Genomic DNA, 21,206 nt, shown 5'->3' on the forward strand with positions numbered 1-21,206 from the left:
CCAAGACAGTCTGGCCAATACTTAGGATATTCGCTTCCAATTTTCCATCAACTTTTCTATGTGATATCTCCCAGATAATCAGAACAACTAAATTTCAAGTACAAAAAAGGAGGGAAAATTCCATCTTGTGTTAAAAGGGAAACAAATGGTCAACAAATGACCTAAGTAACATCAAGCTACGTTGGAAAAATGTCAGACAATGTAAATTACAAGGAAAAAAGATACACTTTAGCTGCCTTCTCTGGGATGACAAATGCTCGTTGCCATCTGGGGCTTATTAAAATATGTGAAAAATACAGTGAGCTAATAGCCGGGCTTGTGAGCACAACGCTTTAAACACAATCTGCTGTGTAATATATGACAACTGCGCTCTCTCATTACACTGACCTGGTTGGGGCGAGCGCATTCTGTTTTCCATGTACAAGATGATAATCAGAAGAGCGCTAAAATATATATTTTCTAAAGCATCTGCTTCCTTTTTTTAATGTTAGGTTAGCAGCTATCAAAATGTTTTCTAAGCTCTTTACAACTTCAAATGTTATTTCTCTTAAGCAACTTGTCGACTCCTGTCAATTCCAGCAGCGAAGATGAAATATTGTTGGCTCAAACTGATTTTCCCCTGCAGCTTATCAGTCTGTCATCTTGTGCATAAGCACGGTTTAGCACTCTTCTGTCTTACTTGTGGAAGCAATGAGAAATGTCTGACAGCAAATTGAAAACAAAAATGCAGCTGTCATCCAAAAAGACTTTTTCACATTCAGAAAAGCAGCCAAAAAATGCATGACCAGAGGGAGACAGTCTGCAGTGTCAGGAAATTCTAAGGGGAGGAAAAAAATAAGAAGTCATCTGTCCACATTAATGCTACCATACCCAAACAACAAATTATGAGATTTGACTTAGAATAAACTAAAATATTGCAGCACTGCTGGTACTAGTGTAGCTATACACACATTTCTTGGAGGTAAAGTTGCTTTGGAGGAAGGAAGAAATCCACTGACTGAGTTGAAGCCATTAGCCGCAGTCTGTCTGGCGATTTAAAACTAGACTAAGCTCCAGGAAAGAAGAATATTTTGAGGCCTACACAAAGGTGCATCACCATTACCAACTTTGCCTTTTAAAGCTCAAATGATTAATTAATTGTCTAGTATTGAATCCATTGCTTTCATGACTTACAGTTTGACTTCTGCCTCCAGATGTGGGGACATAGGTGATCTTGTAGTTCTGCACACGGCCGGGAGGAGGATTCCACCTGGCGTTCAGAGTGGTGGTGGTTTCGTTGAACACAACCAAGTCGGTTGGAGGTGCATTTGGTGCTGCAAAGTGCCACATATATTATGATTACAGCCATGTTGATATTTGTTACATATGAAAACAGCAAATTTTCTTTGTAAAATTGTTTTTATCTTTTAAAGAAACAGTCCTTGATATTTCTGTCAGCTCATCTGACGATGTCTTGACTTTGGTTTTCAAGACATCAGCTTATTAATTTGAGACATGCGTTTGTGATTAGCCTAGCAAGGATGGGTAACAAGGACTGTAGCTTTAAATGAGGAAAAGACAATCCGCCTTAGGGGGTTTTGTCTTTTCTAAAGCAGGGATTCTCTTAAAGAGCGGATGGATTTATGATGATGGATAGGCTGATAAATGCATGGATGGATGGATGGAATGATGGATGGATGGATGAACAGATGATGGTTGATAGAACGGGATTCGAAAAAAAAAAAACAAGGATTAAAATCCTTGTTTTGCCACACATGCATGGTGGAAATCCATCCTCAGCCATTTGATATGACTGAGTAAGAACACATACAAGCCTTTGGATGAATGGCATGGGCAAAAGGGCCAAACACACACAGAGACATACAAGACAGACAAACACATAATAAAAAAAACAGGCGTTCACAGCTGCAGCACCATTGGAGAGTTGGATGGGTTAAGCGCCTTGATGATGAAATAACTGTTGTCCAATGAACAACAGGGTTGATGACTGGTTGAAATAATAAAACATGCTTTCATCACTCGAAATAAAAAAAAAGCATCCTTTGGTTTACCGCACATACTTACAGGGACTAACAACAACACCGTTCTTGGACACTACAGAGGCAGAAATAGAAAGGTATAATGGGCATACCTATTGACTGAATATTTCAATCAGCATACTTCCAAAAAGACAAAAAAAAATCAAAAGTTATTCATTGATCAAGCCTTTGGTCAAGATCCAACTGAGATTCTGTCAAGCAATTTGAACAAAAACTGTTAAAGCATTAATTGTTCTGATTCATATTAGCGCTAGGTGTGGCTCTTACATGTCCTCTCAGTGCCCAGCAGATCCTCGCTCTCTGACTCATCCGGGTAGATCGCAGTGACAGACACATCATAAGGCGTGTCTGGCTCCAGGTTCTCCAGGACGTGGGATGTCTCGTCATTGTTCAGAATGGCCTGATGGGTAAAACACAAACACAACAACATGTGGGATGGTGCTTGACTAAACATGTTGCCAATACAAACCAAAGACAAGAGCCATATTGGACAGACAGTAATTGAATTGGTGCTAAAAATCTGTTTTTTAAATGTTCCCACTGACTCCGGAGGTATTTCTTCAGAGCATTGCCAAACAGTTTGGGACTCGTCAAGAAATACCTGCATGATTTATTAATAATGCAAACATCTTGGACAGCTGGTTTTCTCTTACGTATTGGAAGTTGGTCTCTCCCTTCTTAGTCCAGCCAATGCGGTACAGAGCCACATCAGGTGCGCCATGCTCCCAGGTGGCTCTGAAGCTGGTCTGGGTGACTTCTGAGAATCGCAGGTTCTTTGGCGCCGGTACAACATCTATAGAGTACAAGCAGGGGAAATTCATGGTTATCTTGATCTTAAGATTCATGCTAAGTTGAATCAATAAAAAAACACTTCATTCTTACCTGTGATTGCCGATCCCAACATTGTCTGTCCAGGTCCCTCATCATAGATTGGAGTAACGGCTAAAGCATACTCAGTCTGTGAGATTAGGTTCTCCAGTTGTTTGGTTGTCACGCTTCCCCCTACCTCCAGCTGTAGAAAAACAGGCTTATTAAAAACTGACTAAATTTATATATATATATATATTTTTTTAAAAAAGGGATCTTGGTGTTTTTCTCTTCAATCAAATGTTGTACAGTGTTGCAAAACTTTTATTCCATTCTCAGTTTCCAGGAGCACTGGTGAATGCAGCAATGCACACCTAATAAAACTGGTAGGAAACTTGACCAGAAGGTATAAAACTGAGAGAAGCTGGAACAAACAAGACACACAACAAACCGCAAAAAGCAGCCAAACACCTGCAATGCACATGGGAAATAGGTTTAATTGGCAAAATGGAACTCAGGGACTCATTCTCAGTTCCCATGAACAGATGCTATAGGCTCACCTAATCATTTAAATGGCACTTTATATGCCTTTCACAGCATCAAAAATGCTAAAAGCTCCACTGTGTCGAACAGTTTGTGTTTTGAGTGGCACATCTTTACTGCTATCGAATGTATCCGTGAGTCACTTTCACATGTGTCTTTTTACCCTAGGAGATTTGAGGATCACCTCCACCTGATTTACAGCTAAAGGAAGTAGCAAAACGCAGACCACAGAGTTTGCTGCTGAAGCCTGAGAATTCCCATAAGGGGGGGTGTGCAGTTGTAAATTATTCGTACAATCTCTACTACTATAACCAACCTTTAAGCTCTGCAAAATGATGTTCTGATAGTTTCATAATCTTTTCAGTGGACTCCAGAACATTCCCTGATGTCCACCCAACCAGCTGCAGTCTCCATTAGATGGTCTCAAGCCAATATAATAAAGGATCAGTCAGAGAAATATCTATATAAATTCATCGCCCTCAAACCTAATGGCTCAAACAGACAACAGGTACTGCAGTTGGAAGTACAGGATTGGTCAAAACATGGACTGTTAACATCTGACTTTCATGCAGTTTTTCTGGTACCTTGCCTGAAATGTAGGGAGGGAAACAGGGGACTGCATGTATTATATTAATGCCAGGAAAGGTATCATGACTCACTTCCTTAGCCTCTCCATCCTCAGCCTTGTAGGTGATAAGGTACCTACGAACGGCACCAGGAGCAGCATCCCAGATAAGTCTCATGGTGCTGTGGGTGACATCACGAACCCTCAGCTCACCTGCAGGTGGCAGGGGCACTAAAACAAGGGACAAAAGGTTAGTGACACATTATTATCCATGAAGAATAAACAACTTCTTTAAACATGTGCTAGATGAAGCTGCTGCCTACATGTGACTCCCTGCTTGGTCAGCGGTTCACTAGCAGACTCTCCGTGAAGGGCGAAGAGGGAAAGTGTGTAGGCTGTGTTGGGAAGTAACTTCACCAGCTGGACTTGGGTTGTTCCTCCTCCCACTCTGATCTGGAAGGAGACCAAACCAAACAAACAACATAAGGTCAGGGGGGGAGGAAAGCAGATTACAGTGATATAAATTAAGACATGTGCATCAGAACACTGAGAGAAACATTCTGCTTGAAGCACATCTGCTCAATCTGGTATTGACCCACTGGGTTTGACACTTCATGAACAAATGATGATGTTCCCTTGGCAGAGTGAGCTCATGGTTCATCCACCCCTTTGTGACTAACAGAGTTCTCTTTGTATTTTCCCTTTTGCCTCAGTGATGAGGCAAACACTGGTGGCTTTGTAAAATGTTATTCCAATGTGTGACATCTGTATTTTGGCAAAAATTGCTTACAGCAGGTTGAAGCATTCAACCACTTCTAGTGTTTAGCAATGTGTTTGTGTGTGTGTGTGTGAAAGCGTGCAAGTATGCACATTTTTGTCCACCCATAAACCAATGTCGTAAATTTTTCCTTGTCCAACTCTGTCATGTCCACAGCTGATTGGCTGCGTGCCCTTTTGTTCAGACACTGTGTTCTCAGTGTTTCTAGAATCTCTCTTACCTCCTGTTCAACAGTGGGCTGGGTGGCATTGATGGCGCTGTAGAGCAGCATGTAGCCAGTAGCTCCCGCCGCCTCCTCCCACCTCACTCGCATGGTGGTGGTCTGCTCATCATAAATGTCCATTGATCTCACGGCACTCAAAGGCACTGTGTAACCAGAAATTATGTTAAAAACAACACTCATAGTCCAATGCTTTAAAGCCTGTCTACACATTTGCTGTGTGTGTACACACACATATAACAATATAAAGATTTATAATTTCTGTAAGCTCTTTTGTTTTCGTGTTCCTACAACACAAGCAGCGCTTATACCGTTAGAATGCAACACTATTAAATCATTGCTATTTTAGAGCACCAATAAAACAGTAATTAAAAGTAAGGAGTAAAAAGAACTTTAAACTAAGTGCACCCATTAATTGGCCTCGGAATTTGCATCTAATCAGAGTTTACTGCTGCTATCTTTTTGTATCCACGTATGGTTTGTAAACACTAGGACCAAGATACTGTATGTGTAACCTTTGAACATTTTATTAATGGGGACCACACAGTCACAGAGAGCATTAAACGCATGTTATGTAACTGAGCCAAAGAAATTCTGCGACAGTGACTAAAAGGGGAGCCTCTAAGCCAAACAGCCTGCTGAAATTAATACGTGTTCTTTGATGATCACATTTATCAGAGTTTCCTAAAAGCAAGAGAGCCTTTAAATCTTAGAGAATTCAAAGTGCCCTGAGTGTAGACTCACATTTGCAATTAATGATCAAAGATAACTTGGCCTGTATTTTTAGTGTCATAGTGCTGTTTACATAGTTAGGTTTGAATAATTCTCCTGGGCAATTTTTACCATATGTGGATTTTTACAAGTGAAAGAAGTCTAGAGGTACAACTAAAGCAAAGAAAAGTTACTTACATGTGGTCTCGGTTCCTTTTAGGGGCTCGCTGCTCTCCTCACCCATGATGGAGTAGACGTTGACCAGGTACTTGGTCAGAGGGTTGAGACCCTGGAGGACCACTGTGGTTTCAGTACCACTCACGAACACCTAATAACAGAGAGTAAAAAGTAAGTTTGACTATTTTTGTTTTGTGCAATGTTTGCATGGATTGCAAATAATTCATTTAAATTACATGAGTCGATATAGGAGTCTCATATGGTGGAATGGCAATGTAAATTTTCAATTAAAACCATGTGATTTCCTCACGCCACTAAGACACTGAATGAGCTTCAAATTCAAATTCAAATTCATAAACAATAATAAAACCTTGTCCACAATGTTCACTATCGCACAAAACCACAGGAGCTGGACAAAAACAAACATCTCCAGCATGTAATTACATTCAGAAACCCAAAAATGTATGGAGCCAAGAGCCTGCTGGCCAGTACAGCGATCGCTTATGAAGTCATTATGTGCATTCTAAAACCTCTAAACAGAAGAGTTGTGTGTGTTTGTTTCCTTTCCCTGTGTCAGTTTTTAATGTAATTGAACACCAAAACTTCAAGAAGCCAAAACCAACAGAAGGCTGGAAATAGATGTTTTTTGAGTGGAGTTTCCCATTGAACGGTGGACGGGACAGAAAGTGCACTGAAATTCTTCCCTGTGAATGTTTTTTTTTTTTTTTTTTTTTTTTTTTTTTTTGCATTGTAAGGCTAGCATACCTCTAGGGGCCGTCCGGACACAATCATGTACTCCACACGGTACTTTTCCACTGGGCCATCCGGGGCGGTCCAGGTGGCTCGGAAGGACTGGTGAGTCACCTCTGATGTCACCAGATCAGTGGGTGCATCCGGAGCACCACCTGTTTTGATAGTAAGCATAGAAATATGGAAAAACAAAAACATGGAAATATGAAACTGCTGCATTACTTATATGCAGGTTGACTTCCTCATTAAGTAGTTTCATATCTTCTCTGCAAAATGTATGGAGAGAAGAGAAAAAAATAAGATCTGGCAGGAGATAAAAGCATAGCATGTCCCTTTAGTAACATGTCCTAACAGAACATAGAACACAGAACAGTAAGTATTAAAGCTGTAAAGGCACATCCTCCCCAGGAAGTTCCCCTGCAGTGCCCAATAGCAGCTCTTTAATTTGATTAAGGAGCAGATGATTTCCTTTTCCAGGGAGGCAGAGAAAGAGAAAATAAGAGATCTGCAATCATTTACAAGGGTTTGGCTCATACTCCGCATCTAGTGTTTTCCATGGTGGGCTAGACAGGCAACAGTTTGTGGGACTGGGATGCTATACACTATGTTTATACTACTTATCAAATGTCTGGGAATGGAGCAGTTGGTGTAGACTCTGTATAGGATCAAGTTATTATTAGCATTGTTCTGCTTGTTGTTGCTTCCACATACCTCCTCCTTTCACGCTGTTACACAAGTTGTCAGCCACATTGTCCACAATGTCCAACAGGAAGGAGAAATCAGCCACATTGTACATGTGAATTTCATCGGGATCAGTCGCGATGGACCTCAGCTCATTCTCATCTGCATTCTTCACACCTTTATTGAAGAAATCAGCAGTCGTCAGCATGTTTAAGCTTCACAGAGAGTGTGTCTGAGCCAGAGCGAGTGATTGTTCCTCACCAATGGCATAGAGCTCAATGCCCTGATCACGCAAGTTTTGAGAGTTGCCAATGACATCATCCTGGGATTTTCCATCAGTGACCAAAACACCGATCTTTCGAGCTTTGGGTCGCATTCCGACATTCTCTTTGAAATTGTTCTGGAGGAGGTAGTTCAAAGCCAGACCTGCAATGAAGACATCAGAGTGCGTTCAGCACCAGACTGCAACAACAAAATAAGAAATACAGATGAAAGTACCTGTCAGGGTGTTTCCTCCTTTGTAAGGAAGGTTGGCCACAGCATCCAGGAGTGACTCACGAGTTTTATGAGCATCCAAATGCCACTCAGTCTTCGGGTCTCCACTGTACTGAGCAAGCCCTAAAGATATTAGAAAGCTGTTGTTAAACCAACTCATAGCTATGTTTTGGCCATATTTCGAACACTTGCTCTGTGTAGACTCACCAATTTGGACCCTCTCAGGGCCGATTTCAAAGACTCCTACCATTCGAGCAATGAAGGCGCGAATGGTTTTGAAGTTAAGACGTCCAATACTCCAGGAACCATCCACCAGCAGCACAATGTCAGCCTGTGCAGTGGTCTTACACATCACATCTGACAGGGGCAGAAGTTTACGTGTCACAGTGGGGTGGAGGTGAATGTTTAAAATAAGATATAATTCAACAATCAAGCACACATGTAAGAGATGGAAAATAAGAGGGAAAGTGTGAGGGAAAAGAGAAGACAAATTCACTTCAGGACAAAACAAGCTGAAAGAATGCTTAACAAACGTTTCCACAAGCAAAGCATTCACTTTTCATTTTTTTCTGTTAACTTCAATTTTCCAGGTGTTCTAATTATCGTCTTCTTCTCTTTGCAGCATGTTGAGGCAACATTTCACTGTTGTTGTTCTTTTTGGATCCACATGTACATCCCAGGGGGCAGATCAGGAGAAAGTGCCCTTAATGGCTCGAGACACATGAAAGGTTTCCACTGGAGAGATTACTGTGCCCCCCCCCCCACCCCCACCCAAACACACACAGCACAACAACATATTCACATCCTGTCCTCCAAACACCTGTGTGATGACAAGAGAAGGCATCCGATCCCTTGTACCTAAAAATGGGCTGCAGATGTTGCTCTAACTGCCGCTGTCTGCAACTGAAAACAGGTTACATGATGTAGAGAAATCTGCACGAAACATCCTGATTATCCCTAACAGAAAACAAAGGTGACAACTACAAAAAAAAAAAGAAAATGTGACAGACACATATTTTTAGCAGTAGATGATAAAAGTGGGACTCTCCCATCTTTTCTCATTAATCATGTGGAGCTGTCACTGAATCTGCATCTGCCTCCTTTGCAGGCAGCTATAAGTGGTCAAGCTGACCTTTCCAGTCCCTTCCAGCAAACACAACATTTTTTCCTCCTCTCACACTTAGTGCCTGCCATGCTCTGAGTCACTAGGTAGTAAAAAAAGTTTTATAACTGCAAACAGATTATACGTGCATGGCTCATATCTGGCTGTACTTGGACTGGAAATAAAAAGCGGAAGCCCAAAGTGACACAATAAAGAAAGCGAGAAAAGGGCAGACAGATGGAACTGACATTACATCTGTTACTTTGTGTGACAATTAGCTTTGAGGAAAAGGCATTTAGAGAAACTCTTTTACTTTTATGAGGCATGACTTTAAACTGTACTGTTCTAAGCAACTCTTTACTATGTGTTAGAGTCTCCAGTGTTTGTCTTTTGTGGCAGGGAGACATAACATTACTGGAGACACTGCTTTAAAGGTGATGACAGACACATACAGAATGACTCAGTTATTTATGTGCTAGTTTTGGGATCCGGGTTCTGTTCTGTGATCCCTGTGATAATGCTTAGCACAATTTCTAGAAATTAAGCATTGAATTCATGGTAGAATGTTAGGTGACTTTACTTGGTGCCTCAATGGGAATATCGGGAGCATCAGAGTAAGTGGTGTACTCCTCTCCAGCTAATGGCATGCTCTCTCCTCCTTCAAACACACCAAACACACTCACTGAGTATTTGGTACCAGCTCTGTAGACACAAAACACAAACAATTTTACATGATTTACATGCTATACTAGACAATAACTGGTTCACATGATGCTGATGAATAAAATAGAAATCATGCACACCTGAGTTCCTCCAGCACCACAGTGTGATCATAGGGTCCAACCAATAGTTCTCCCAAGTCAATATCATTCTCAGAGGGGTGGAATGTGACTTTGTAGCCCTTAACATCACCAGGAGCAGGGTCCCAGCTTACACGGAAGCTAGTCCTGGTTGGTTCTGATGTAAGGAGGTTTCTCGGTCCTTTATAAGGTGACACTGAAAAGAAGAGAAATGTATAAATTGTGTTGCACATGTTAAATTTAGATGGTTGTGAACGTGGTGAGGAGAATTTAACAAGCAGCATAAAAAGCAGGATGTATAATTTAGTGAATAATCGATCAACGTACGTGTTGTTCCTTCTCCTTGCCTTGCTTTGCCTTCTCCAAATCGGTATACTGGCAGAACAGTTATGTCGTAGGTGGTGATGGGAGTGAGGCGTCTTAGCACAGTGGAGGTATTACCACCTGGCACCTTGGCTGCGAGCTGGCGCCCTCCTACCTGGGGTTTGTAAGTAACGCGGTAGTTGAGTACATTTCCAGGTGCTGGTTGCCATGTTACCCTCATGCTCTTCTCTGTCTCCTCTGAGACAACAATGACTCTGCCAGCAGCTGAGACTGTAAATGAAGGAAAAACAGAACAAAGGTTTAAAAGAGGAGAGATGATGAATGAACGGTCTGAGGGCAAATGTAGACTTTGGGTCTTGTTCAGATGGGAATCTGTGCGAAATGTGTGCTCAAACCACTCGTGTTTCCAATATACCTTTGGAAATATAAGCAGCATGGCTTTCCTGCTGGGAAGTAAACTAAACAGTAACACGCTTGGCTACCTCACAGTCTTTCATCTGTATATCTGCTCAGTTTCCACACGCGTGTGAGTACAAACCTACACAAATATTTCAGATTTCCAGAAGTATACATTAAACAGGCACACATTCACATGATTGATCATGTTTAGTCGGTGGTTTTGTGGGGCTCAGATGTGAGCAGACCCGTAGTTCCCATTTTCCATCATATGTCCATTGAGTGTTTCTTATTTTCAAAGCAGGAAGGGCAAGTGTGAATTGTTAGTGGCTTCAAAACGAGCTGAGGAAAATATTCAGGGCGCTCTACTTCAGAGAGAGGACTTTTATTAACGGAAAATAGCGGCACATCCAAGTTTGCAGTGTGTGGCTCGGCCTTAGGAGACCTGTGCTTTGTGTAGCGCAGAAGGAAAGATAGCAACAGATAGAGGGTGCGAAGTAAAGGAAGAAATGCCTTGTGGTTGTGTTTGGTGTGTATGTCGCCTTTCTAGCTTGCCAGAATCAATAAACACTAATGATGGCTGGAAACATTTTTTCCTTGAGAGCATTCCATTTCTCTAACTGGTAGACAAAATCCCTCCCAACTGGTGCAAGTTTCCGCTCAATGTGTTTTTCTCATCCAAGTACGAGTGCAGTCTAACAAGGGAGAGGCCGGTGTCTATCTGCTCTGCGTCTCACATGAATACCGTGTGCAGGTGTGCTGGTCATTACATCACCTCTACACATAACGTATATATACCATACATGCACTGTCTTTAGGGCGTGTGTGTGTGAAGTTTTCCTATTTAAATAGCTCAGGCAGAAGCCTGACGTATGTGAACGAATTGAACTGTACGTGTTGCTGACAGATCCCTTTGTCTACCAAAATGGCACTTTCAGCTGGATTTCACAGATGACTTTTAAACCTGGGCCATCCGAGGCAGCTGTGCACACACTGGTCCAGATTGCCAGTAATGGAGAGCATGATCTAAACTGTATCTGCAGCTTAACAGACATGTGAAACTTTTACTTTGACTTTAGGTCCTCATCTGATGTGGTCACACCACATCACATCACATCCACTTTTTTTTCTTAAAAAGGTGAAGAGGAAAATAAGAGCGGAGGGAACAAATATCCAGAGTAACTTACCGTCTGTGGTTTCTTCTCCAACCAGTGCTGGGCCCTCTCCATGGCCGTAGACAGCAAATACAGACACCTGATAGCGTGTCTCTGGGGTGAGACCCTCCAGAACTGTGGCAATGGTGTTTCCTCCTATTGTCTTTTCCCCAGTCTCCTCAGAGAAGAGAGATTTCCAGCTGATCCGGTACTGACGAACGTTACCCGGGGCCGCAGCCCAAGACACAGCAAAACTGGTGTCGGTGACATCTTTGGTCACCAGGTCTCTGGGTGAGCCAAGCTCTGTGGTTAGAGTAAAAGGAACAAGTAAAACAGCCAGTGAGTAACAGATATGAAAAGAGAAAAGTACAGTAAGTAATGTTCCAGGTTTACTTTTGTTTATACATACACCTTGCTTTTAAACAAGTTAATAAATATTGGGTCAGTTACTTTAGACAACCAGAACCCAGTGATGGCTTTGTCCGCATGGAGACAATTTGTAATGCAGATATTTGAAATAAGTGACAATCACTTATCTGTCTCCACTTTAACCCCTCAGGATCTGTTTGATAAACCTGATTTTCTCTCCTCTTACTACAAGCCTGTTGGAAAATTTTCTGCAAAACTAATCACAAATCACATATCCTCAGCGCCTCACCCGACAGCACTTTAATTTTCCACTGAAACAGAGGAAACCTTATCCGAAAAAGTGTGTTTGCTACAATTGCAGATGTTGCACTGTAGATTTTTCTTCTCCACTCACTTTTCCTGAGAGACCAGGATGAAAGAATAAAAAGACACCCTGAAATGCAGTGGAGGGATTTTTGCAGCAGTGTTTCGTGATATGCAGCCAGCACAGGCTTGGCTGAGTGGGGCAGCCTTGTTGAGCTGGACTCCGAGCTCTGGCTGCTATATAGGAGATGGATTTACCACAGAAGGATGGGCTAAAACACAACCTCATGATCCTCCTTCAAGCCTGTATTAAGCCAGCAGCTAATGACAATATAATCACAGGCATAGCAGATCCATGCAGCTGGGTGGTCTTACTCAAAACTCATTCATCAAAGCTCACCAAATGAGTTCAATAAAAAACAAAACTGCAAAGAAAAAAGACACACAACACAAATGGATTGCATAATGATTTGGAAATGCAAAGTAACAAGACAGTCACTTTGTCTACCTGTCACCTTATGAGTCCTTCACAGCACCAATACACTGGAACTGAACTGGAAAGTGATCTGAACAGAAATAACATGCTTGCCTGCCAAGTATAAAGACCTGCACCCTGAGAGCAGAGGCCACTTATCAACAGTAATGGCCACGGCCACAAACTAATGAAGAGTTCCAGATTTTGGAGGACCATGAAAACGGTGTGGGCCACTTATAAATACCCAGATCATTCCGTCAAAAGAACTAACTCTGCCAAAGCACAAAAGGCAGCGGGTGAACTTGACTGACTTTTCCGGCTGTGTGTGAACCAAGGGCAAAAAGATCACAAGATAATGACTTCTGCAGACAGTGGCTCTTTTCTTTTCATCAGCAGACTTGCAGACAAGCTAAGGGGAAGGGGCCACTCTAACAAGCAACACACACATACATAAAACATATGGGCCACAGATCCAGAAGCAGCTTCACTGCAAAGCTGTTAATATGCACACTCATATATTCATATTCATATGATGTGTTTATATCTTGCTACATTGCTTACAGTTACAGATATCAAAACAGAATCATGAATACAACACCCATGCCAGACATGTATATTGCATTCCACATATCATATTGTCAGGGGTAAGAGCAGCTCACAAATACACATTAAAGCCTCACCCATGTAACCACATATGACACAAGCGAATATCATCTGAGAGATTTTCTGTAAGGCATGTGCTGACACAACCTTTACAACTGCAGCCAAATGTGCTTAAGATATAAATGACTGCACTTGAGAAAAAACTTCCATGCCAGTGGGCAGGGAATATGCACACAAAACACTACCAACATTTCTTAATTATTTTACACGGCCTGATGCTACTGCTACTGTTTTATCTCAGTCAAAAGGCATCAAAAGACCTGCCTCAGTTTTGCCATCTCAGCACTGGCACCCAAGTTCAGACTTCCCTTTCTTTATTGACTTTTGGTGCACTCAGACATACACATGGGCCACAAAGATGAAGTCTTCAGTGTCTGTCAGCCAAGGTTGTCTGTCCCTGGCCTTCTTTTACCTCAAAGGACCTTTTAGAGTGGTGGAGAAAAACAGCCTCACAGGACCACTAAGAGGGCATCGGTTTAGGAGGAAATCAAACCAAGATGCTACACCTTCAGTCGATATGTGCATGTCTGCAGGAAAAGAACTCATGCCCCACGTGGGGTGTCATGAGAGTAATTAATCATTTAAAAACAGGTACAGATGCCGCTTTGGGTGCAGAACATATGGCCTCTTACATGCTAAGCCTTTTATCCTCCTGTTCCCCGAGGTATTGTTCAAATTTGAGGTATTTATTCCTCTCCTTTTCTCTGTACTTGTTTTTCCCAGGCTGGAGGAAGATGCGCAGACAGTTTTCCCTGAGACCAGACTGCTTGTCCAGCTGTCAAGGTACTGTTAGGTAACATCTTCCACATGCTGAATAACGCTCCCTCTTTTTAAGTAAATAATTTTGCCATGTTTGTGTATAATAGCCACATTTGGGATATTCATCTAAGCATTCCCTGTGACACCTTCTCTGTTCTCCTACTGAGTAATTTCAGGATGTTATAATTTGGTCCAGGCTTCTGTATTGACTACCATTCCTTGTTAGCCACAAGGAAGACCTTTGTGCAAGCCACTCACTTCCAATTCTCGCCTACATGGACTTCACAGAGTGGGTCACTCAAACAGACTGGTACTCAAGACAATGAGATCAGTGTGCAGGCATGCTGACGTCGTGACAGCTTAATAGAGGTGGCTGAAACAAAGTGCTTTGTCATGGATGATTTTCCTGCGGGGGTGTGGGGGCTGATGACAGCACAGATTTGACCTGTGGAAGCCAACTCTGTAATCAAAACCAAGCCCTCTGGTCAATGTGGGAACGGTGGAAAACAGAGGAAACCATAGCAAAGGCCCATTTTACATTGTGCAATGCAACCATTGAGTGCAATAGGTAAAATACAGAAGACAAGGCTACAGCCAGGAATGTAAGGTGGCATTAAGAACTAGGATCTCCACTCTGTAGCTAATGCCAATAAGGGCAGCTTTGATATGGTGTCCAATTCAGGTTGGACATGATTAAAGTCAGCCGTTTTCATGAATAAAACAGTCCTCCTTTTTCCTACTAATGCAAAAGTTACTCTGATCTTTAAGCCCCGCAAAAAAAGAGCTCATAAACTGAACTCAGTCAGGTCTAATTTCATCTCTAACACTTCCTTCAATGACAATTTGGTCCAAACAACAATGCACTTTATCTCAAATACCTAAGGCTCCAGAATAGTCTGGTTAGGGTTCAATCCACAACGTATTGCCTGGTAGAAATCTACTGATTATATAAGTTTTGATGGTTTAACTGCAACAGATGGCACTAGCTTAAAGGATTCATCTCATTCGGCATTACGGCCCTAGAGCTGTACATGCCTACCCCACTTCAAAGCAGATCTGCAACTTCCTACTCTGTCAGAAACCATTAGAAGTCCTGTCTGTGTTGTCTCGTTTATGCAGCCTATATGTTGTCTGACGACTTTTGTTAGATGGCCAGAACGGGTGGCAATAATTTACACAGATTAATACAGAATGACATTTATTACAATATATGTCTAAATTGTCTGACTAACTACTGTAAAACTATAAATAATACATCTCAGACAGGAGGAGAGGTAAATGTATTACCAGACAAGCATATGTGTGTCAGAGTCTGCTCCGAGCCACGCCATATAGGTTTTCTAGGTTTACGAGCATTCCACACCCGTTTCCTTCTCACTGCCTTCATGGGCGGCAAAGCCACCTTAACCTGTAGTCTGTGCCAAAAAAAAGTGCCACATTCCGTCTTTTCCTCACTAGCCACAAACAATATACTCAACCAACCTGGCAAAGTAAAAACACAACTTCCTTCATTCAGATGTAGCTGTGACTGAGAAATGCCAGATGCTGCCTTCTTGCAAGGACTTCAAGAAGGAGGAAAATAAATGGCCTAATTTTAGTTAGAAATACTAAACAACTAAATTCCCCTTATAGTGCTTATCTGAATCTCTGAGGTTCCCTTGGGGGGGGGGAGCAGCTGAACACAATCACACATTTGTCTACTCAGCAGTATCCTCTCATTGAGGCCACAGCCACAAAGCCTGCTTCACATTTCTGTCACATATTGGCTACAGAAACAAATCCTTCCATGCTTCAAAGATTTCAAATTAGTCATCCTTTCTTACCTTCTAAGGTGGTTCCTGTGCCTAGAAGAGGATCGCCCAAACCAGAAGAATACCGAGCGCTGACAAACAGCTCATATTCAGTGGCTGGTAGGAGGTTCTTCAGCACAGCCTGGGTTGTATCTCCTTTGACAGATATCTCCTTCCGCTCACCTCCCTCAGCGGGTTTGAAGGCAATGCGGTACTGTAGGACATTTCCAGGAGCAGCCTGCCATGCCAGTTTCATTGTAGATATTGTCTCATCAAAGACACGGAGGTCACGAGGAGAACCCCGGACTAACAGAAAAAAAAGAATATGTAAGAAAACTAATGACACAGAAACACAAGATTCAAAAATGTTTTACTCACTCACCCTCTTTGGTGGTTCCATCCACCTGCATCTCTTTTCCTATGCCGGATGCATACTCAGCAGACACAGACACCCGGTAGGTGGTGATGGGGAATAGCTCCTGGAGGACTATGGTAGTCTCTGTTCCAATGGTCTGAGCCTCCAGTACCTCTCCTGTGCCACTGACAGGTACATAGGACAAGCGGTATCTGATCACCGAGCCTGGAGCAGCTTGCCACAATACCCTAAAACTGTTTGTTGTCTCCTCTGTAACACGTAGGTTTCGTACACCCCCTTGCTCTGAAAAGAAAAAAAACAAGTATAGGTGCTAAATATTCTTAACCATTTCAGTTGTGCTGTGTCAAATCCAAGGAAATTTCTCACCTTCAAGGGTGGTCTCTTCACCAGTCAGAGGGAAACTGTCTCCTTTTTCGTACTGAGCAAAGACGTTGACCTCATAGGCGGTAAGGGGGAAAAGATGAGGAAGAACAGCTGTGGTGGTATCACCAGGCACCGCCAGGGAAATGTAGTCTCCAGTCACATCTTCAGCCTTGCGGAAACGCACCAGGTAAGACATAACTGCAGCAGCAGGAGCTGTCCAAGTGGTGCGGAAACTTCGGGAGGTGATCTCAGAGAATCTCAAGTCTTGGGGTGGAAGTAGACCTGAAAATGGAAAAAAAAAAACTTGTTGAAAATGGTCGTGTCTAAAAGGCATTGCAAACTGTAAAACTGTGAAATTTATTGGGCTAAACGTGTAACAGCCACAGCTCTATTCTCTCTCTCAAATCTGGAAAATGTTTTTGAATCATAACTTTGCCCAAGTTGAAACGCACTGTTGTTCTAGCAGCTGTAGAGTTTTAAGTGGTAACAAATGTCAGGTAAAGCTTTTTCTTGAAGCACGTATACCATTTTGTGGTCAAGTGAGTTGATTACATTTTGTCTGTGACATGCCTGTTTCATGAAGTATTTATACTGCTCTGTTTAGCTTTATCTGTACTTAACTGGCTTTTCACCATTATATCTAATAGAAATGACCTGGCCAAGACAGTCAAATGGCACAGTGTCTTATAAAATATAGTATGTGGCAGTGTGAAAGTGCTAACACATGGTAATCATCCAGAGGGAAATCATAACTGATGCCAAGAATTATAACGTGGCTGCACTCCAGGTCATAGTTAACAAGTTCTTCCACTCACTTCTCTTTTTGATGTTGAGCAGCTCCTGTTCAATCCTCAGGCAGATGGATTGAGTCAGCTCCTTGGAGATTCTCTGAAAGGCATCAAAGTCTTCCACCTCATAGACATGAGTGTCTGGCGGTGCATTAGCAATGGCCTCCAACTCTGACCTCACTGCATCCTTCACACCGACGGCAAAGATCTCCACATCGGTATTCCTCAGCTTGGTGGCTGCATCCTTGAAAGAGTCAGATGACTTTCCGTCTGTGATCAGGACCATGACACGGGGGACATTCTGCCTTGCTCCACGAGTTTGGATGAAGATCTTCTCCCTGACATACGTCATAGCCTTGCCCGTATTAGTGGAGCCACCACGGTAGGGGAAAGTGCGCACAGCTTTGACAGCAGCATTGATGTCATGGTGGGTGTTAAGGGCGAATTCAGTGTGTGGATCACGACTGTACTGGACCAAGCTAATCTGAACCTTGTTGGGTCCAATGTCAAAGGAGTTGACAAGAACCTCCAAGAAGGCACGGACTTTGGCAAAGTTTTGTAATCCAATACTGTACGAGCCATCAACCAGCAGGACCACATCAGCCTGCACATCCACTCCCAGAGAGCACTCTGAGAAAGACAATAAATCAAGGGTTAGACCATTATTAAAACAAGATAGCATCTCATTCTAAGGCTAAATCAAACGTACCTGTTGACACTTTGACAGGCTGGGTCTTCTCCATTGCTATGACGGGTTCACTAGGAGTCAGACCTTTCAGGGCATACAAGCTGATCTCATACTCAGTCTCAGGGGAAAGGTCACGGACATTGATTGACGTCTGCGTGGGTCCTAAGTACAGCTCTTGGCGTTTCATTCCAGGCAGCATTGGGACAAGTGTGAGCTTGTAGCCTGTGACTTCACCCAAGGATGCGTCCCATGTCACCCTCATTGACTTTGATGCAATTTCTGTGACCTGCAAATTGGTGGCTGGCTCCACCACTGTGGAGAGACAAAACAATTTTTTAGTCTCAAAAAAAAAAAAAAAAAGGAACCAACAATTCATGTATCATTTGACTCACTTTCTTCTCCACTGACCAGCTCACTGAGCTGATCATCAACACCAGAGCACACCTCAGTGATAATCTTTTTCTGCACCTCTTGGATCTGGTCAAAGTTGGGAACATTGTACACATGTTTACTGTGAGGTTTGGAGGCAATCTCCCTAAGCTCATCCTCATCTGCTCCTTTGATACCTATATGGGAAAATATACATCATTAATAACTTATGTATTCTGACTGTGTTGTTTTGATAGACCATTTTAGACTTTTGTTTTTGTTAGAAAAAAAATGTCTTTCAAGTCAAATACGGATGTTACAATAAATGGAAATTCAAATGGATTCCAAGAACAGGCAGACTTTCACATGGGAGAGCATAATTCAACAAATCACTGAATAATAAACCATACCTAGAACAAATATTTCCACTCCAATGTTCCTAAGTCTTTTAGCATACTCCTCCACTGGGTCCTGGGATTTTCCATCTGTGATGATCATGGCTACCTTTGGAAAACCTTTTCTTGATCCAGCTTCTTCAGTGAAGATGTTTTTTAGAAGGTAATCTATGGCATCACCTAAAAACATATGTTTTTTTTAATATTATGCATTTACTTATTACACTAAAATCATTTATACCATGATGAGAACCATACCTGTCATAGTGTTGCCCCCTTTGTATGGCAGAGAGTTGATTGCTTGGAGTAGGTCTCCTCTTCTTGTGTAACGGGTGAGGGGGAACTCTGTGCGGGTGTCTGTGCTGTACTGAACCACAGCCACCCGGGTTTTGTCCTCGCCAATGTCAAAGGCCCCTGCCAAGGCTGCAATAAAGCTGCGGATGTGTTTGAAATTTTCTCTGCCCACACTCCAGGAGCCGTCCACCAGAAAAACCAAATCTGCTATTGCACTGACCGAGCACTCTAAAGGAAAGATGGTAGAGAAATCAGTCAAGAGCAGAACTATTTAAAAATGATGTAACACATTTTGATTGATCCAGTTATTGGAGGGTGTAAAAACAGAAAATGAAGAAGACCACATCCTTTATGTCTGAAATTGATTTATAATCTAAAAAAAGTGCCAAAAAAGGTATGGCAGCAAATAATATTTCACACAGGCCATTTCTTCTGTCTGTCAAAATAAAATTAAATCCTTGACAGTTACTTGGATGGCTGGAAGCTGCATACTGACATCAAAGGAAACATCAGCCAATGCCAAACTCAAGTAGGCTGGTATAGTTATTCCAGCAGACAGAGGCAAAGATGTGGCTTTACAGACTAAACATTCAGCAAAGGTTCCACCACCAATGTTCACTTTTATACTTTTAAATCCACAGGGCTTTAAATCATAGATGAAATTTTCTGGAACATTTAAGATGACTCTATTTGAAGTAATTGCCAGGGTTTATGTGGATGGACTCTAATCCTTATTCCCCCTGGACTCATTGACTCTAAATTCTACTCCTCACATCTCATAAGCTGCATCATTTTCTTGAGAGCATTTTTTTTGTGAGAAACCGCTGACCTACTATTGAAAAATATGTCCAAGGGTCCAGTTGAGCTATCTGGGTGCTTGTGAAGGACTTTCTAAAGGATTAAGTATGAAGACATTTCAGAGTGCCTGGAAGTCCAAATGACCAATCATCAGGCTTCCTGTCGCTTGCTATAGGTCGGGCCCATTGACATGATCTTTAGTGCTTAAAGGGACGGTACTTGCTTCAAGCTGGTAAAATGAATACGTCATTGGTTGACAACCCCCTCCATTTCCCCCTTCACATCATGACACATAACAGAACCTTTGTCTCCTAGCGTCAAGCCTCCCTTTCCCTTTTTTCTTGATGTGCCCACTGGTTTCAATTAAAGGAACCAATGTATGCTTTCCCAGACACTGTCAAAACCCAGCTGCCTACCCAGAGCAAAGAGTAAAATGCATGTCTCACCAAATTACTCCATGAGAAAAAATATATTACGGTGACAGGCATGAAAGAAAAAACATTTATTTTTTAAACTCGAAACACCATCCAGAGGGTGAAAGCCCCATTAGGCTTTGGTTGATAGTACAGTAAACATACTCACTGAGTGCATCTGACTGTGGCTTCCTGACTGGTCCACTGCCGTTACTGGACTGAACTGAAAAGACAGAAAATATTTGGTGAGTTAGTGGTGCACATTGCCACCCTTGGTTCACTGTGTACTTTTTTCTTCACAGCGGAAAAAGGCAAGAAAATCAACACATCATAAAAAGCTGCTCCACAGAATTAAAACCACATATACACAAACACATATCATTGTGCTGCTATAAACAGTCAAGAGTCAGTTAACATTTTCTGCAGATGGATGGAAATAATAACCCTTTTTGATTTACTAGCATTACTATATAATTGAGAAGAAAGGGTTGGCCTGCCATTACCAACTAATAACCTCAAATTGAAGGAGTCCAGCATTTAAGTGAAACACAACAGGAAATGTTTTTGAAGATAATCACATAGAACTTCATAATAAAAAAGTAGACTGTGTATTAAACTACAAACAATAATTATTGAACATTGTGTTCCATCCAAACAAACCCCTTGTACTTACTTGTCAGCTGTCCAAAGATAGGGATGCTCTCGTCTGTCCCTACATATGAATTTATTGACACTGAGTAGTCCAAGTCAGGGGTCAGATTAGTGATTGAAGTTAAAGTGGTACTTGCATCAAGAGTAAAGTCTCTGGCTGGTTCATCTGA

At 42.1% G+C, this 21,206-nt stretch overlaps 1 protein-coding gene across 4 annotated transcripts in view; it reads right to left on the reverse strand.

The window, feature by feature from the left end:
- Nucleotides 1-21,206, reverse strand: part of col12a1a (collagen, type XII, alpha 1a) — a 48,881-nt gene that overhangs the window by 22,838 nt on the left and 4,837 nt on the right. For 2 of the 4 annotated variants that reach the window (XM_028394768.1, XM_028394770.1), the window contains exons 4-31: nucleotides 21,059-21,202; nucleotides 20,555-20,608; nucleotides 19,139-19,402; nucleotides 18,896-19,060; nucleotides 18,509-18,682; nucleotides 18,138-18,428; nucleotides 17,456-18,058; nucleotides 16,644-16,922; nucleotides 16,284-16,559; nucleotides 15,935-16,207; nucleotides 11,576-11,845; nucleotides 9,996-10,262; nucleotides 9,672-9,864; nucleotides 9,449-9,570; nucleotides 7,974-8,123; nucleotides 7,770-7,889; nucleotides 7,533-7,697; nucleotides 7,302-7,448; nucleotides 6,606-6,745; nucleotides 5,862-5,991; nucleotides 4,953-5,098; nucleotides 4,278-4,407; nucleotides 4,049-4,185; nucleotides 2,922-3,051; nucleotides 2,693-2,832; nucleotides 2,307-2,439; nucleotides 2,065-2,094; nucleotides 1,174-1,313 (exon numbers count right to left, since the gene is read on the reverse strand). In XM_028394768.1, the coding sequence (XP_028250569.1) occupies nucleotides 1,174-1,313; nucleotides 2,065-2,094; nucleotides 2,307-2,439; nucleotides 2,693-2,832; nucleotides 2,922-3,051; nucleotides 4,049-4,185; nucleotides 4,278-4,407; nucleotides 4,953-5,098; nucleotides 5,862-5,991; nucleotides 6,606-6,745; nucleotides 7,302-7,448; nucleotides 7,533-7,697; nucleotides 7,770-7,889; nucleotides 7,974-8,123; nucleotides 9,449-9,570; nucleotides 9,672-9,864; nucleotides 9,996-10,262; nucleotides 11,576-11,845; nucleotides 15,935-16,207; nucleotides 16,284-16,559; nucleotides 16,644-16,922; nucleotides 17,456-18,058; nucleotides 18,138-18,428; nucleotides 18,509-18,682; nucleotides 18,896-19,060; nucleotides 19,139-19,402; nucleotides 20,555-20,608; nucleotides 21,059-21,202 (5,213 nt within the window). The remainder of the gene's footprint in view (nucleotides 1-1,173; nucleotides 1,314-2,064; nucleotides 2,095-2,306; nucleotides 2,440-2,692; nucleotides 2,833-2,921; nucleotides 3,052-4,048; nucleotides 4,186-4,277; nucleotides 4,408-4,952; nucleotides 5,099-5,861; nucleotides 5,992-6,605; nucleotides 6,746-7,301; nucleotides 7,449-7,532; nucleotides 7,698-7,769; nucleotides 7,890-7,973; nucleotides 8,124-9,448; nucleotides 9,571-9,671; nucleotides 9,865-9,995; nucleotides 10,263-11,575; nucleotides 11,846-15,934; nucleotides 16,208-16,283; nucleotides 16,560-16,643; nucleotides 16,923-17,455; nucleotides 18,059-18,137; nucleotides 18,429-18,508; nucleotides 18,683-18,895; nucleotides 19,061-19,138; nucleotides 19,403-20,554; nucleotides 20,609-21,058; nucleotides 21,203-21,206) is intronic. The other 2 variants (XM_028394769.1, XM_028394771.1) reach the window with 2 other exon arrangements.

The sequence above is a fragment of the Parambassis ranga genome, chromosome 22 (genome assembly GCF_900634625.1).
Source record: "Parambassis ranga chromosome 22, fParRan2.1, whole genome shotgun sequence".
Classification (NCBI taxonomy): domain Eukaryota; kingdom Metazoa; phylum Chordata; class Actinopteri; family Ambassidae; genus Parambassis; species Parambassis ranga.